At 67.2% G+C, this 14,457-nt stretch overlaps 1 protein-coding gene across 3 annotated transcripts; it reads left to right on the forward strand.

Moving 5' to 3' along the window:
* Window positions 1–1,982: 1,982 nt before the first annotated feature.
* On the forward strand, window positions 1,983–13,550 carry RNH1 (ribonuclease/angiogenin inhibitor 1). 3 transcript variants are annotated; one of them, XM_054576827.1, is made up of 10 exons: window positions 1,983–2,551; window positions 7,796–7,900; window positions 9,903–10,073; window positions 10,296–10,466; window positions 10,905–11,075; window positions 11,150–11,320; window positions 11,490–11,660; window positions 11,882–12,052; window positions 13,157–13,327; window positions 13,445–13,550. In XM_054576827.1, exons 1-10 carry the CDS (start codon window positions 2,223–2,225, stop codon window positions 13,530–13,532), a joined length of 1,719 nt encoding a protein of 572 aa, XP_054432802.1. In that variant the 5' UTR covers window positions 1,983–2,222; the 3' UTR covers window positions 13,533–13,550. The 3 variants fall into 3 exon arrangements, with proteins under 3 accessions (XP_054432802.1, XP_054432804.1, XP_054432803.1); XM_054576829.1 differs by lacking the exon at window positions 1,983–2,551 and adding an exon at window positions 5,564–5,606; XM_054576828.1 differs by lacking the exon at window positions 1,983–2,551 and adding an exon at window positions 5,599–5,685.
* The last annotated feature ends 907 nt before the right edge of the window (window positions 13,551–14,457 follow it).

The raw sequence follows: 14,457 nt of genomic DNA on the forward strand, positions 1-14,457 counted from the left end.
CTCTCTCCCTAAGTGTCTTGCGCTGCGTTTGCCTTTCCGTGTCAAGGAAGCGCTTTACAGCTCCTCTTTGGCACACCCGAACTTCCAGCATCACTAGCCTTGCGCTTTGGACCACCATCAAGCCAAAGTAGGGCGACTTACATGCAATGACACCGCGACCGCCGAGCCGACCGCGGAGGTGGCCACGAAGCGACCGATGGGCAGGCCGCGTTTCCAGGGTGGACACGCTAGACAAAGGCGTGATTCGCGCCGCGTCCCGGGAGGGACGGCGCGGAAGGGCAAGAGGTCGCCTCGCACGTCTTAGAGCGGCGTGCAATTTAAACCGTGCAAACTGCCGCCGCCGGCGGGCATGGCTCAGGGGACTGAGCGCCAGCCTGCGGAGGAGATGGTCACCGCCGGTGCGACCCCCAGGCGGGGCGCGGGCCTGGGCTGCCGGCCAGGTCCCCAGCAGGGGGCAGGCGATCCGCACCCCCACAGGGATATGTCTCTCCCTCTCATTCTCCCTCCCTTCCCTTCTCTCTGAAAATAAGTAAATGAAATAAAACCATAATTTAAAAAACCCTTATGCAGTGTTTGCTTTTGGAATTATCCATTTAGTGGTCCTGGCCCCTGCCTGAAAGCATGGAAGTAATACGGGGCGCCGGGCTGTGGCAGGGGGTGGGGGGCACTGCTGGGCAGTACAACTGCTGCCTGAAAGCACACGGTGCCGCAAAAGCAGGTTTACAGTGGTTTGTATGGAACATAATGCAATGACTAGCACATAAAAACAGAGGAATAAACCCCTGTGTTTCACATACTCACAGCTGGGAGCTACTCTCGCCCACCCTGTGAAGCCCCCGGGAAGACTCGCCGTCCTCATGGGAGCAACAACAGAGCAAAAGAAAGTGCGGGCGCCAGACGACAGGGAATGCCGACCTCGGGGCGCTGAGAAATGGCTGCAAACCTGTCATTCTGTTCCCAGCGGAAACTGCAAACTCGGGGCACACGCAGGCATTTTCCGAGAAACAAAAACTGGCAGACGCCCTCGCCAGGGAACCGACCCTAAGGGCATCCTCGGTTCTCCGGACCCGTCCGTTTCAATCCAGGTTGAATCCTCAGCACCTATGGCAGCGCGGGGCACCGCTATGAGCGTCCACCGACACCCCCGGATCACAAGCGCTGCCTTGAATAACGTTGACGCCTCCTTTTGTGTCTATCCATCCACCAGTCTACCCACGTCCGTTTGCGGCCCGCTCCACGCGCGGCCAGGGCTCGGCAGAGGGCTGTCGCGCAGAATCTCCAGACCCAGACTCAGGCTCCGCTCCAAGACACCGAATTCAGGCCTGCCCGCCACTCTCTTGTCCCGGCCCGGCCCGAGAGACGAGCTCCAGGCCGCGTTCTCACCTCGTCGGATGTCCGAGGCCCGCCCACGCACGCGCGGGACTCTACATCGGTTCCAGGTCCCAGCCCGGCCCTTTGGGTAGCGGGGGAGAGCTGGCGCCGGCCCCACACCGCCACGGGCCCCGCCCCTCGGCTCGGCCCCGCCCTAACGCAGGCCCAGAGGCCCGCCCCTCGGCTTGGTCACGCCCCACCGCGGGCCCGCCCCGCCCACTAGGCCCCGGTAGCCCCTCCAGACATTCCCACCGCGGGTCTGGACCGCGCGGTGAAGCCCCGTCCCGCTAGGACCTTCCTGTCCCCTGTCGGGAGTGTGCTGCTACTTCCCAGTGACAGGATAGGGACCGTCCGCTTTCGTCTATGTCAGTCTCTCCCGCCTTCCGACAATACGTGGGCCAGTCAGATGGCCGGCCCGGGGTCGGCCCTTACCGGCGCGGGCCCTGGTCGGGCCGCCTGCGGACGCTCCCCGGGCGCTACAGCGGTCGTGCTCGGGGGCGGGGCGGGCGAGGCGGGCGCACGTCAGCGCGCCCCGCGGCCGTCAGAGCGCCGGATGCGTCCCTGCGCGTGCGCGGCGGCCCTCCAGGGATCTCGCTGGGAGTTGGAGCGCAGCGGCGCTGCGCCTGCGCGGGGCGCTTCTCGGCGAAAGGGTCCTATCGCCCTCGCGGTATCCGCTGGCCCGAGCCCCTGGTTCGCGGGCGGTTCGCCAGCTGCACACGCTAAGGCTAGCTTCGCCGGATTTTCTCCCCCAGATTGAGTAATCCTCGACCTTATTCCCAAAGGAACCCGCCCCCTGGGAGGACAGCCGTGGCAGAGGGCATAGGACCTCCCCCAGGTCGCTCCCACAGGCCATGTGCCCGCGCGGCCACTCTGCCCTCTTCGATCACGTGAGAACCCGGGGGGCGCTGGGTCGGCGACTGAGGTGGGGGAGAGAAGACGCAACTGGGACAGCACCTCGAGGGGCCGCGGGCCAGGAGGGTCACAAGGATTGGAGAAATGTGAACACTGGACCCACACTTTGCATTATCGGGCGGGCTCCAGCCAAGGTGCCCGCGCAGGTGTGCAGGCACGCGGGAGCGGGGAAAGCTGGTGGACTTCTGCCGCTTTCCAGGACGGCAGTTCAGCAGTGTCTTGGAAGGACCTTAGAGCCAGGCAGGCCCCGCTCTAGGATGGTGTCCAGGTAAGAAATGGCCGAACCTGTAGGGAATCTGTGCGTTTATCAGAGCCAAACTGGCAAGTGCCGGGGCGTAGAATCTCAGTGGATTAAGCACACGCTCCGGAGAATGGCAGTGTTGCAGTTTATGTGGCAAATTAGAATAAAAGAAGGAGGCATAAGGGGGTTACGTGAAACTCACCCGCGGTAGATTAAGGGGGCGGGAGACAGCAAAGTGAGGAAATCTCTCGGACTAGGGCAAGAGTAACCCAGAGAGACAGCAGCTTCTTTTATGTTGGTGGGTGCTGGTTAGTTCACCAACATTTATAGCGCACGGAGTGGTGTGTAGGGTGCCGGGCAACACGAGGGGTCCTGGGACCGTGGGGTCTGGAAAGGGGATTACGCCGTTTCCAAGGTGGGTTATCGAAGGTGCACAGAGACAGTGGGCAGGCTCGCGGGAGGGGGAGAAGGACTTCCGCCCGGGAGGCTGCAGGCCTAGACCGTGACCCCCGTTAGTGAGGAGTCCCTGTGCCGGCGCCCTCCTGGGCGGTTACTCCCAGGCCCTGCCGCCCTCGGGCTCGTGGGGTTTACTGTGCGGCCCCTCTTTTGTCCACAAGAGGCAGCAGGGAGACAGTGCATTTCAGAATATGCCGTTAAAGCCTGAAATGTCAGCCTGCAGAGATTGGCTGAGCAAGCTGATCCGACAGTGGCACACATCTGTGGCCTTTAAAAGTTAGGTTGTATACATACGAGGGTGGACCCCCCCCCAAAAAAAAACAATATGTTTATTAAAAAATTGTGTATGTGTTCTTACGTGTTTCGCTTCAGTCGCCTTCAAAGTCCTGTCCGTTTGACGCGATACACCCATCGAGATGTCTGTCCCACAGCTCAGAACAGTGTTCGCACGCATCGGTTCTGACGCCTTTTAGTGCTTCTGCTTTTTTTTGTTTTACCTCTTCCACATGGGCAAAACGTTTCCTTTTGTAGATTTTTTTCCCTCTAGGGAAACAAAAAGTATGGTTGGGAAGAGATGGGGTGAATAGGAAGCGTGGGGCAAGGGAGTCATGCTGTTTTTGGTCAAAAACTGCTGAGCATTGAGCGCGGGGTGGGCAGGTGCGCATCGTGAATTGGGCAAACACCTTTAAAGAGTTAAAAAAAAAAATCACTGAAGCCAAACACAGCCTCTCACAACAGCGCCAGCTGGTGCCCTGATCCAGATGGGTTCGTGGAACACTCACCTCACGGGGGAAGCCCGGACTACAAGGGGCCCGCCCTCTGGAAGATAATTCCGGGTTTTTGTGGTCCCCCCCTTGTACCGATTCATGTATGTATATATTCACGGATACATACCGATTAAGTGAAAAAACATCACAGCAGTTGCGTAAGGCGTCGGTTTTCTGCTGCTGCTGCTGCAGCAAACTACCTTCGACTTGTGACTTCGCAGCCCTGGAGGTCAGGGGTCTGAAGTGGGCTGCAGGGGCTCAAGTCAAAGGGTCCACAGGGCTGGCTCCTTCCGGGGGCTCCGGGAGGACCTGCTTCTTGGCCTCTTCCGGCCTCTGGAGGCCGCCTTCCCGCGCCTTCAAAGCCAGCTGCTCCAACTTCTGCTTCTGCCATCACATCCTCTTTGCCTTTGGCTTCTGCTGCCCTCCCCTAAGGACCCTCACGACGACATTGGGCCCACCCCGGTGGTCCAGGACAGTCTCCCTGAGCGGACAGCCGTAATTCAGCCACAGAGACCCTGTAAGGGAGCTGTGGACAGGTTTGGGGACTGGGACTCGGGCACCTTTGGGGGCCTTTATTCGGCCGGCCATGCCTCACGTCTGGGCTTCACTTCACAGCGTGTGCGCGCGTGGCAGATAGAAGGGGCGGGGCCGCGTGCACGGGCGCCGGGCGCCCCAGGGTTGCCATCTTCTTGCCTCTGGTTTTCTACAAGGGCACATACTGCTCAGGGCACAAAACATCGCGTTAAATCTGGTTGGAGCGCCTGCCCGGGCCCCCAGAAGCGCCTCTGCCCGAAACCCAGCTCCTCTCTCACTGTCCTGCTCCATCTTCCCTTGACGCTTGTCAAGGTGGCGACGTGCACCTGCTCCGAGGCGGCTTACCGGCGTCCGGGACTTGGTGGTCTGCCCCTGCATAGCCCTGGGCTTTCCAGGAGCCCGGTCCCCACACTGGCGGCCCCGACCCCCCTGCTACACAACCAAGGACGGGCGCAGCCAAATACTCAAACTAAGTAACACTTCACTTTATCCCCCCCCTCCCCCAAAGGTCGGACCACCCAGGCAGCCCGGGGCTCTCGCCCCCGTGCACACTGTGCCGCCCCCTGGCGGCCACGAGCGTGAGGCCGGGTGTGCGGTGAGCCTTCTCCACCTTCGTGAGCCGGCTTTGCGGGCCCGGCCGCCGCTGCCCCGGGACCTCCCTGGGCCCGCCCCGCTGCTGCTGATTCCTCTGCCCCCGCGGTATTTCCCCGGGCATGTTCCGCCATCTGGATACTGTCCGTTTACTTCTAAACTTCATCCGCGTCCGGGCCTGGGCTCGGAACTTGGCCCCGCTCTGTTCACCGACGTGGCCGGGGACAGCGGCCGGCACGCGGTCGGTGCCCCCTACCCGGCTGAATTGCTGACGGCCTGAGCCATGGGTGCCCACGGGGCACCCCTGTCCCCGCAAGTGGGCGGGTTGGGCGGGGACACCGCGGCTGTGGCGCCCCTCGGAGGTTTCCGCACACCGTGCTCAAAAGCCTCACCAGCGCACCCCGAGCGCCGTCCCCCGCCGGGCCCAAAGGCTGCACACACACCCTTGGGACGCGTCGCCTCAGCTCGTGGAGGCCCCTGACGGTGGGTGGGCGGGAACGAGCGGGCGCGTCGCCCGAGCCATCCCCCGCCCACCGCCAGTAACAGCCGAGAGGCGTCGGCAGCGCTAGGCTTCCGCTCTGCGCTCCACCCAGCTGCGCGAGGAGGCGGGCCTGCGGAGGCCTTGGCGCCCCGCCCCCGGGTCCTGGCCCCGCCCCGCCCCGCGACCGCAGGCCCCGCCCCCATCCCGAGTCCCGGCGGAAGCAGTGTCCAGCTCCAGGCGGCGGCAGCGCAAGGTGAGGTCCGAGTTGAGCGTGTCGAGGTTGCGCCAGGCCGGCTGGGTTCGGAGGGACCTTTCGCGGCGCCCCATGCCGGGTGAGCGAGCTCGGGCGACCCCCGTGGGCGTTTCCTGCGGCCCGAGAAGGGCGCGGCCGGGCGCCGGCATCCTTGCGGGCGCGCCGTTGGAGCGAGGCCTGTCCTCCAGGAGGGACCGCGCAGATCCCGGTGCGGAACCACCCGTGCGGGCGGAGGGCGCCTAAGGCCCGGGGACGCCGGCTCGGGGTTCGGTGGGCCCGGGCCCCGCCCGCCCCAGCTGATGCCACCCGTGGGCGCCGCCCCAGCCGAGGCCCAAGCCCAGCGCCTGCCCTGGCACAGGTCCCGCTGGGCGGCCTGTAGTCGCACTTGAAACCACTGATTCGGGCGCTGCTCTGCTCCTGAACCCCGCGCTTGGGATCCCCGGGAGCGGCCCAGCTGGGGCGCTTGAAATGTGCTGGTACCGTCCTAGGTCAGGTCCGGGACTGGGGGGGCTTCTCGGGGGTATGTCAGGCGTTTTCGCGGGGTTCTCAAGGGGTCCAAAGGCCCCACAGAGGGGAGATTCCCATGACTGGTAAGCCCGGGGGGTCCTCTGCCGACGGGCGCCCCAGCCTCTGTTCTTAAGCTCAGGCTACCGTGGGTGCGCAGCGCTACCTGGACTCGCACGGGCTGCCCGGAGAGCGTGCGGCCGGGGGCAGCGGCCCTGCGGCTGGGGGCCCAGTGGGTCCCCCCGGGCAGCCGGGGTGGGAGGCGGCAGCCGGGGCCTCCCCCCTCCCGCCAGTCCCGGTGGCGGATTCTGAGTCAGGGCTCGGCCGACCGCACCCTGGGCCCCAGGGTTGGGTGGTGGGCTCGGGGCTGCCCCTGAGGCTGGTGGACTCTTGGCTGCTCCGTGTGGCAGCTGGATGACAGGGCCAGTCACAGCCACCCTCGCCCCTCTCAGCAGCCCGCGCGCTGGGGCCTGCGCACATGACCCTCGCCTGCTGGTTGTCCGTCCACAGGAGCGGGACTGGAGCCTTCTTCGCCTGCCCGGCCTCTGGACCAGCCGCGGGCCGGGGCAGGACGCGGCGGGGGGCGGGGCTGGCCTCCACCAGCCCGGCGGCCAGTGCCAGGCTCCGGTGCAAGCTCCGTGGGGCGCAGTGCCGAGGCCGCCGGGCGGGGCTTTTGAATGAGGCTGAGTTCTCAGGGTTTTGGGGAACCGGAGCCACACGTGAGCATGAGTCACTCTGTGTGGCAGGATCGTTTCAAAGGGCAGCTCAAGTTGCATCATTCCTGGGGCCTTCTGTCGCTGCCGAACAGACCCAGGCACCCAGGCACTGCCCCCTGCCCACCTCTGCTGCGAGGCGGACGCCCCTGCAGGGCCTCGGGCTCCTCCTCCGTTCGGGTTGTGGCTGGTCCCCGCTGAGGTGTCAGGGACTGTGATCTGTGGCTTCCACCCCGGGCTTGCTGCCAGAGGCCTCGCCTGTCTCCCAGCCTGCCTGGCAACCGGCCTCCCCACGGGCTGATGCGGGGGTGGGCACCGCTGTGCCCCAGCCCGTCCGAGTCCCCGGCCCCCAGAAAGGGTCGCAGAAGCTGGCTGGCGGTCTGCACCCCACCGGCTGGGCCCTGTCCTGGGCACCCGTGGCCGGTGCTCCAGCGACAGCTGTCACCTGACTACAGGCACCCCTCCCTCCCACGCAGCTGCCTCAGGGCAGTGGGGCCTGGGCTCCTCACGTCTTGGGGTGGGGGGGCATCTCTGGCTCTGAGAGTGACCGGGCCCGCACATCCCTCTTGCTCTCAGAGGGAAAGCTGGCTGAGCAGGCAGGCAGGGTGGACCACGTGGAGCACCGCGTGGACTGCCAGGTGCACAGGCTGCCCCCTCCCGACCTGCCCGTGCCAGGCACAAGCCCAGGCCCCGCCCTCCCCCCGGCAGGGGGCGCCCCCGAGGCTGCGCGGTGACTGCTGCCCTGGCCACAGGCCGTGGCCCGTGGTGGCCTTGGCCAGGGCAGCCAGCGGGCACAGCCTCCCTCTGCCCTCCCCCTTTTTTGTTCCTTGGGGCTGAGGTGGGGGCAGGTGCTGAAGAAACAGCAGCACCGGCCGGGGCAGAGGCGGTGGCAGCGACTGCGGGGCCTCCGGCCTGCGAACCCTGGAGAGAACGGGGCTAAGACGTCCTCCCCCTCCCCTGCCTTCCACCCAGCGCACACTCCCCTCTGGCCATGAGTCTCGACCTGCACTATGAGCAGCTCAGCGACACCCAGTGGACGGAGCTCCTGCCTCAGATGCAGCAGTGCCAGGTGGTCAGGTAGGTGTCGGGTCCGGCGGGGCGGCAGCCGGCTGCGTGGCTGTGGGCGCCGTGGGCTCCAAAGTACCTTCCTGATGGACACACAGCGTCCTAACCTGTGTGGTTTTCGCATGGAGTGAGATGTTCTTTACCTTTTTATTTTTCTGGTTCAAAAATGTAAACCCATTCCTGGCTCCTGCCCATGGGCGGGACCTGGCGGGTGGAGCCGCTGGCTGGGGCCTCTGTCTGGCTCCTGCCTTGGGGACAGTCCCCGCGTCTGCTTCCTGGAAGTACGGCCGGGCCAGTCCTGGCCGCGCCTGTTGCTGAGGTCCTCCAGCCCGGCCGTCCCCGCGGGCTGCACAGCACCCGCGGTGCCTGCCTCCTGCCGTTTGAACTGCCGTGGGAAGGACCGAGGTTCACAGAAAGGCCACGACCATGGGTGGGGGCGCCCTTTGCGCCCGGAGCCGGCGTCCCTGGGCCGTCAGCGCCCTCCGCCCGCGCGGGGGGTTCCGCCCTGGGATGGGGGCCCAAAATCGCACCCATTACCTGGGGCGGGGGCCAAACGAGGGGGCCGACAGCCGCCTCGACACAGACGTCGCCAGCTTCCCCTCGGGTCCTTTCCCGTCCCGGTCGCTGCAGGGTCCCACGTGGCATTGGGCCCCGCCTGTCTGGGATGGTCCCTCTGTCCCCCCTTGTTCTTGTGTCCGCATCCTGCTCAGCTCAGCTCTGGAGAGAGTCCCGGAGATGTCTTGTCGTGGCTGAGTCACACACCTTTGGCAAGAATATACAGAAATGAGGTTCCGTCCTGCCTGGTGTATTGTCCTGTTCGGTGTAGGGTCGCAATGGCACTACATGGTGGTCCCTGATTGTCCCTGTGACCACCTGTTCAGGTGGTGTCTGCTGGTTTTCTACTCTAAAGCCACTGTTCCTTTACTATGTAAGGACACAACAGGAAGGTGGCAGTCTGCAACCCAGAAGAGGATTTTTACCATAATGACTAAACAAAGAAATTATTTAAAAAAAAAAAAATTGCCCAGGCTGGCGCGGCTCAGTAGGATCCAGTGCCGGCTGGCAAACCGTAGGGGTCGCTGGTTCGATTCCCAGTCAGGGCACAGGCCTGGGCTGTGGGCCAGGTCCCCAGCAGGGGGCGCGCGAGAGGCAACCACACAGGGGTGTTTCCCTCCCTCTTTCTCGCCCCTTCCCCTCTAAAAGTAAATTAAAATTCCAGAAAAACAAGTGAAAACGCCCGCTTTCCCCTTCGTAGTCAGCAGACACCGCGGGTGACACGCGTGACCCTCTGCTCTCACCCACGTCCGCAGCGTTGCCTTCTGCCTGGCGCTTCCCCGTGGGTCTTGTCAGAGCCGTCACGAGTGGGCCTTGGCCGTACCAGGAGTCTATGGAAACCCTCACCTGAGCACGTGTTTCACTGATTTTGGAGCGCGCGCGGACGGGGGCGCGGGGCGGCGGGGAGGGGCGTTGACGGGCAGCCCCTGCGGCGGGTGCTGACGGGGACGCACCCGCTTCCCGCCGGCGCCCGGGCCCGGGGTCGCGCGCGCAACCTTTTGGTGCGCGGACAACGGCCCCGCTGACGACCCGCCGGCCAGGACCCCGATGGGGGTTTCCGATTTCTCCGCTCCTTGTGCATTTGCTGGTCGTCACCCCCCCACCCCCCTGCCACGTGCTTATTCGACCTCCCACGAAGGCAGGCGGGCGCTCCTGGTCTGGGGAGCGGGCGCTCTGGTTTCTGGTTCCGTGTGCGTCTTGCTGCTCACGTCGCTCCCGGGCTGTGCTGTCTGAGGGGCTGCTGTCCGTCCCGGAGGTGAGGGGAGCCTGACCGCGGGCCGCGCCCCGACACACACCCGCCACGTGCCAGCCTCTCAAGCAAAGCGTCAGGAGGCGACCCACTCACTTCTTGGCTTCATTCATTTGAAAAGTCGTGGTCGTGACCACCCTGTTCTTGGCCCACTGACGGGGTCACGACCTGCCAGGTGACAGCCCCCCGCCCCCGCGCGTCTGTCCTCAGGCTGGTCGACTGCGGCATCACAGAGGGGCGCTGCAGGGACGTGAGCTCCGCGCTCCAGGACAACCCTGCCCTGACAGAGCTCAACCTCTGCTCCAACGAGCTGGGCGATGCGGGCACCGCCCTGGTGCTCCAGGGCCTGCAGAGCCCCACCTGCAAGATCCAGAAGCTCAGGTGAGCCCCTGCGGGCGACCCAGCCACACGTGCGGGGCCTGGGGCTCCCCGCGCCGCGGGGCGCCCCGTCCTTGACCGAGCGCCCCGCTCCCTGGGGTATGTTGCAGGCCTCTCGCAGCCCCTCCTGTGCACCCCTCCCCCGGCCGTTGGCCTGGGGACCCCAGAGCCCTGCAACCCGGCAGGGCGTGGCCTCCCCGTGACCGTGGCTTGCGGCCCCGACAGCCTCCAGAGCTGCTGCCTGACCGAGGCCAGCGGCGGGGCCCTGGCCAGCGTGCTGCGCGCCTCGCCTTCCCTGCGCGAGCTGGACCTCAGTTACAACCCGCTGGGCGACGCAGGCCTGCGGCTTCTCTGCGAAGGGCTCCTGGACCCCCAGTGCCACGTTGAGAGGCTGCAGTGAGTGTGCCCCCGCTCCCGCCCACGGCCGCCACTCCAGCCTGCGCTGTGCAAGCCGCTCCCCCAGCCTGGCTGCAGGGAGGGTTGAGGAGGGGGCTCTCGGGGGCAGATGCTGCTCCCCTGGGACTGGGGCTCTGACCCTCTCGAAGGGGCTGGCAGCTGGCCAGGGACCCCGCACCGCGTGCATGGTGGCCTGGCCCCACAAACGGGCAGAGCGCTTGGCGCTGGCGGGATGCGGCGGGGCGTCTTGCTCCTGGTCCCGTGACCCCGGAGCCTGGGTCGATGGGTGGTCCCCAGGAGGGTCCAGGGGCTTGTGCTCCACAGGGACAGCCCTTGGCCCCGGCTGTGCTGTCACAGCCTGGCACAGTGTCCACAGGCCTCAGCCCAGGGCGGGCAGGGGCATGCGCCGGGCCGGACTGACCGCCCGCCCGCCCGCAGGCTGCAGTACTGCGGCCTGACAGCCGACAGCTGCGAGCCCCTGGCCGCAGTGCTCAGGGCCCGGCCGGAGACGAGGGAGCTCGCGGTGAGCAACAACGACATCGGCGAGGCCGGTGCCCGGGTCCTGTGCCAGGGCCTGGCGGACTCCGCCTGCCCGCTGGAGGCGCTCAAGTAAGTGCCGGGCTGGCGGGAGGACTGCGCGGTGCCGGGGTCACCTGGTTCTCACCGCGCCCCCTGTGCCCCAGGCTGGAGAGCTGCGGCCTCACCTCCGCCAACTGCCAGGACCTGAGCGGCCTCCTGGCCACCAAGGCCGAGCTGGGCACCCTGGAGCTGGGCGACAACCGGCTGGGAGACGCGGGCGTCGCGGCGCTCTGCCCCGGGCTGCTGAGCCCCGGCTGCCAGCTCAAGACCCTGTGGTGAGCTGGACGGCCGGCAGGCGGCCGCGGGGGTGCAGGGCCGGCCGGGGACGGGGGAGCCCGCGGTGAGCGATGACGTCGGGCCGAGGCCGCAGTCCCGGCCAGACAGGGGAAACGCCCACGACGCCGTGGCAGCGCTGGGCCTGCAGTGACCGTCCCGGCCCCGCAGGCTCTGGGAGTGCGACATCACGGCCGGCGGCTGCAGGGACCTCTGCCGCGTCCTCAGGGACAAGGGGAGCCTGAGGGAGCTCAGCGTGGCCGGCAACGAGCTGCGGGACGAGGGTGCCCGGCTGCTGTGCGAGAGCCTGCGGGAGCCCCGCTGCCGGCTGCAGTCCCTGTGGTGAGTGCCCGGGCCGGGGCGGGGACGCCGGGGGGCCCCGCGGGGGGGGGGGCGGGGGGCCGGCACAGGGGCTGCGGCCCAGGACCCTCAGCTCCACGGGGGGCGAGAGGCAGGCAGGTTGGGGGCCACGGAGGCAGAAAGGCGTCCCATTTCCTTGGTGGGCGGGGCTGGGAGGGGACCGGGGTGCCCGAGGTCTGGGCCGCAGCTGTCCCATCCCCCAGGGTGAAGTCCTGCAGCCTCACGGCCGCCTGCTGCCCACACGTTGGCGCGATGCTGGCCCAGAACAGGAGCCTCCAGGAGCTGCAGCTGAGCAACAACCAGCTGGGCGACGCTGGCGTCGGGGAGCTGTGCCGGGGCCTGGGCCAGCCCGGCACGACGCTGCGGGTGCTCTGGTGAGCGTGCGTCCGGGTGGGTGCAGCGCCCGGCTCGGCCCCCCCCCGCCCCCGTCGCTGTCCTGACCCCCCGCGGAGGAGCCCTGGCCGTGCAGGTCCCTCCAGGTTGCCCTGTTGGCACCACCCACGGGGCGGGTCTGGGCCAGGCTTCTACCTCCAGGAGGGACAGGCCCCCGCTGTCCGCTCGGGGGTCCTGTGGCTCTCCTCTGAGCCGGCGGGGACTGGTCCGCGCTGTGCCCGACCCGTGGCTGTGCAGACGGCAGGCCAGGCCCCGGGCAGGCGCGTCCGTCCGACGAGCGCTCAGGAGCCACCAGCCTCCGGCTTTCTGTTCTGTCCCCCACGGCCGCCGCTGCCACGGGTGCGGGCCTTGCTCTCTGTGACCTGGCCTGGCCCCACGGGCGGCCTTCCTGGGACACCCGGCCTCTGCGGGTGGGGAGCAGGTGGGGGCCCTACAGGACGAGCTGACGGAGACCCCCCCCCCGGCTTTCTGCCTGGGGCACCACCGGCCCCCGGACTCGGGGGCGCACCGGGAGCCCCGTGGCTGTGCTGCTCGGCCGCCACGCGGGGCAGGGCCCTGAGGCTCCCTGGGCACTGCTGTTGCCCTGTGTGGTGGGAACGGGGCCGGGCCGGTGACCATGGCCTCGGCCTGGAGCCGGGAAGCCTGCGTGTCCTGCTCCGTGGCCCGCTCACCGCTGGTGCGGAGGCAGGGGTGGGTGTGCGGCCCGCCTCCTGCCTTCCTCCTGCCGCCCAACATCGCTCCTTCCGGAAGGCCACCCACCAGGGGCCCACTCTTGGTCATGGCTGGTTGGAGCCCTAAGTCCAGGTGTGCCTGCAGCCCCAGGCCAGCTGGGGGCGCTGTGCTCACCGCAGGGAGCTCTGTGCCTCTGCCCAGTCCGTTCAGGGCCACCGAGGCAGATGTGGGGACAGCTCTGACGCCGGGGTCTCGATGGGGGTGTGGAGACGTGTTTCAGGGCTTGGGGCACAGCAGTGGGTGTGGCCCCCGGCCTGTGTTCTGGTGGTGGCACAGGTCCCGGTCACTCAGCCGGTCAGCGGCAGCCAGGGGACAAGCCCTTTGTCTTGATCTCTGCCCTGCCACCCACCCAGGCTCGGGGACTGCGAGGTGACCGACGAGGGCTGCAGCAGCCTGGCCTCACTCCTGCTGGCCAGCCGCAGCCTGCAGGAGCTGGACCTCAGCAACAACTGCGTGAGCGAGGTGGGCGTCCTGAAGCTGGTGGAGAGCGCCCAGCGGCCCAGCTGCACCCTGGAGAAGCTGGTGTAAGTGGCGCAGCAGGTGCTGTGGCCGGGGCTGCCCGGCTCGGGCAGGCTGGGGGGATGCTCGGCAGGGGGGACCCCGGCCGTGCCCCAGCCCACGCCCTCCCTGCTCCCGCACAGCCTGTACGACACCTACTGGACGGAGGAGACTGAGGACCGCCTGCAGGCCCTGGCGGAGAAGAAGCCGAGCCTGAAGATCATCTGCTGAGCCCCCCCCGGCCCCCCCCGAGACCCCCTGGGGCCGGGCCAGCCCCCCAGGGGCCCTGTCTTCCAGTGCCTTAGCTTTAGTGAAGAATAACGCTCACATCAGCTTCTGTGGGAACATCTTGAACACTATAATTATTAAAGTCCTTTTTAAGCAGAAGGGTCCTTGTCCTTCCTTGTGGGGTCCCCAAGAGACTACCACACTTGGCAGCTTGAAACAAGTTAGCGCCTCGCAGGCCCTGGCATGCTGTGCCCCCAGGAACCTGGCCCTCTGGTCCCGGCAGCCCCGCCGCGAGGGGGCCTGCTCACCCTGGGGCACCGGGACGCGCTCTGCCCTCCGACGCCAGGCTTGGCCATGGCCAGCGGTCTTGTGTCTCCAGTCAGCAGCTGGCCTGCTAGCCCCCATGGGAGCTGTCCCTGGGCCTCCAAGCTGCTGGGCGAGGACAGCCACCCACGGAGCCTGCGGCACCTGAGCAGGGGCTGGGGCCACGCTCGCCATCTGGGCCCTGCCTGGCCAGCACGGTGCCCCCACCTGCACTGGTGCCGTCAGGAGGGCCCACGGCTGCTCTTGGAAGCGGCACCTGGGCAGCAGCTCCAGCCCAAGACCTGGCTGCTGACCGGGGCCCCGACCCTCCCTGCCGCGAGGGTGCAGGGCTCCCGGCAGGAAGGCGGCCCTGGTCCGGGCCGATCTGCACACGGTGAGCCTGGGAGGGCTCAGACCGGCGCAGTCCGGAGACCAGGAGCCCAGCAGCAACCCAGTGAAGGGGCCACACACACAGGGAGGGAGGCTGGGACCCGGAGGAGTGGCTATGAGCAAGGTATCATCACCACCATCCCGCAGGGCGGCTCCCCCTCAGGGGCGAGCACTGCGGGGGGCGGGGGGCACAGGACACCTTGAACCCCCCCACGGGGCTGACGGAACAAAGCCT

Source organism: Pteronotus mesoamericanus, unplaced genomic scaffold, assembly GCF_021234165.1.
Source record: "Pteronotus mesoamericanus isolate MK-2021 breed Mesoamerican mustached bat unplaced genomic scaffold, CSHL_Meso_final contig_349, whole genome shotgun sequence".
NCBI classification, from domain to species: Eukaryota; Metazoa; Chordata; class Mammalia; order Chiroptera; family Mormoopidae; genus Pteronotus; species Pteronotus mesoamericanus.

Excerpts from the sequence above, each read along its gene's own strand:
- RNH1 (XM_054576827.1), top strand. The coding sequence starts at position 2,223 with ATGTGCCCGCGCGGCCACTCTGCCCTCTTCGATCACGTGAGAACCCGG. Across the intron at positions 2,552-7,795 it reads CGCTCTAGGATGGTGTCCAG|CGCACACTCCCCTCTGGCCA; the intron begins GTAAGAAATGGC and ends CCTTCCACCCAG. Across the intron at positions 12,053-13,156 it reads ACGACGCTGCGGGTGCTCTG|GCTCGGGGACTGCGAGGTGA; the intron begins GTGAGCGTGCGT and ends CCACCCACCCAG.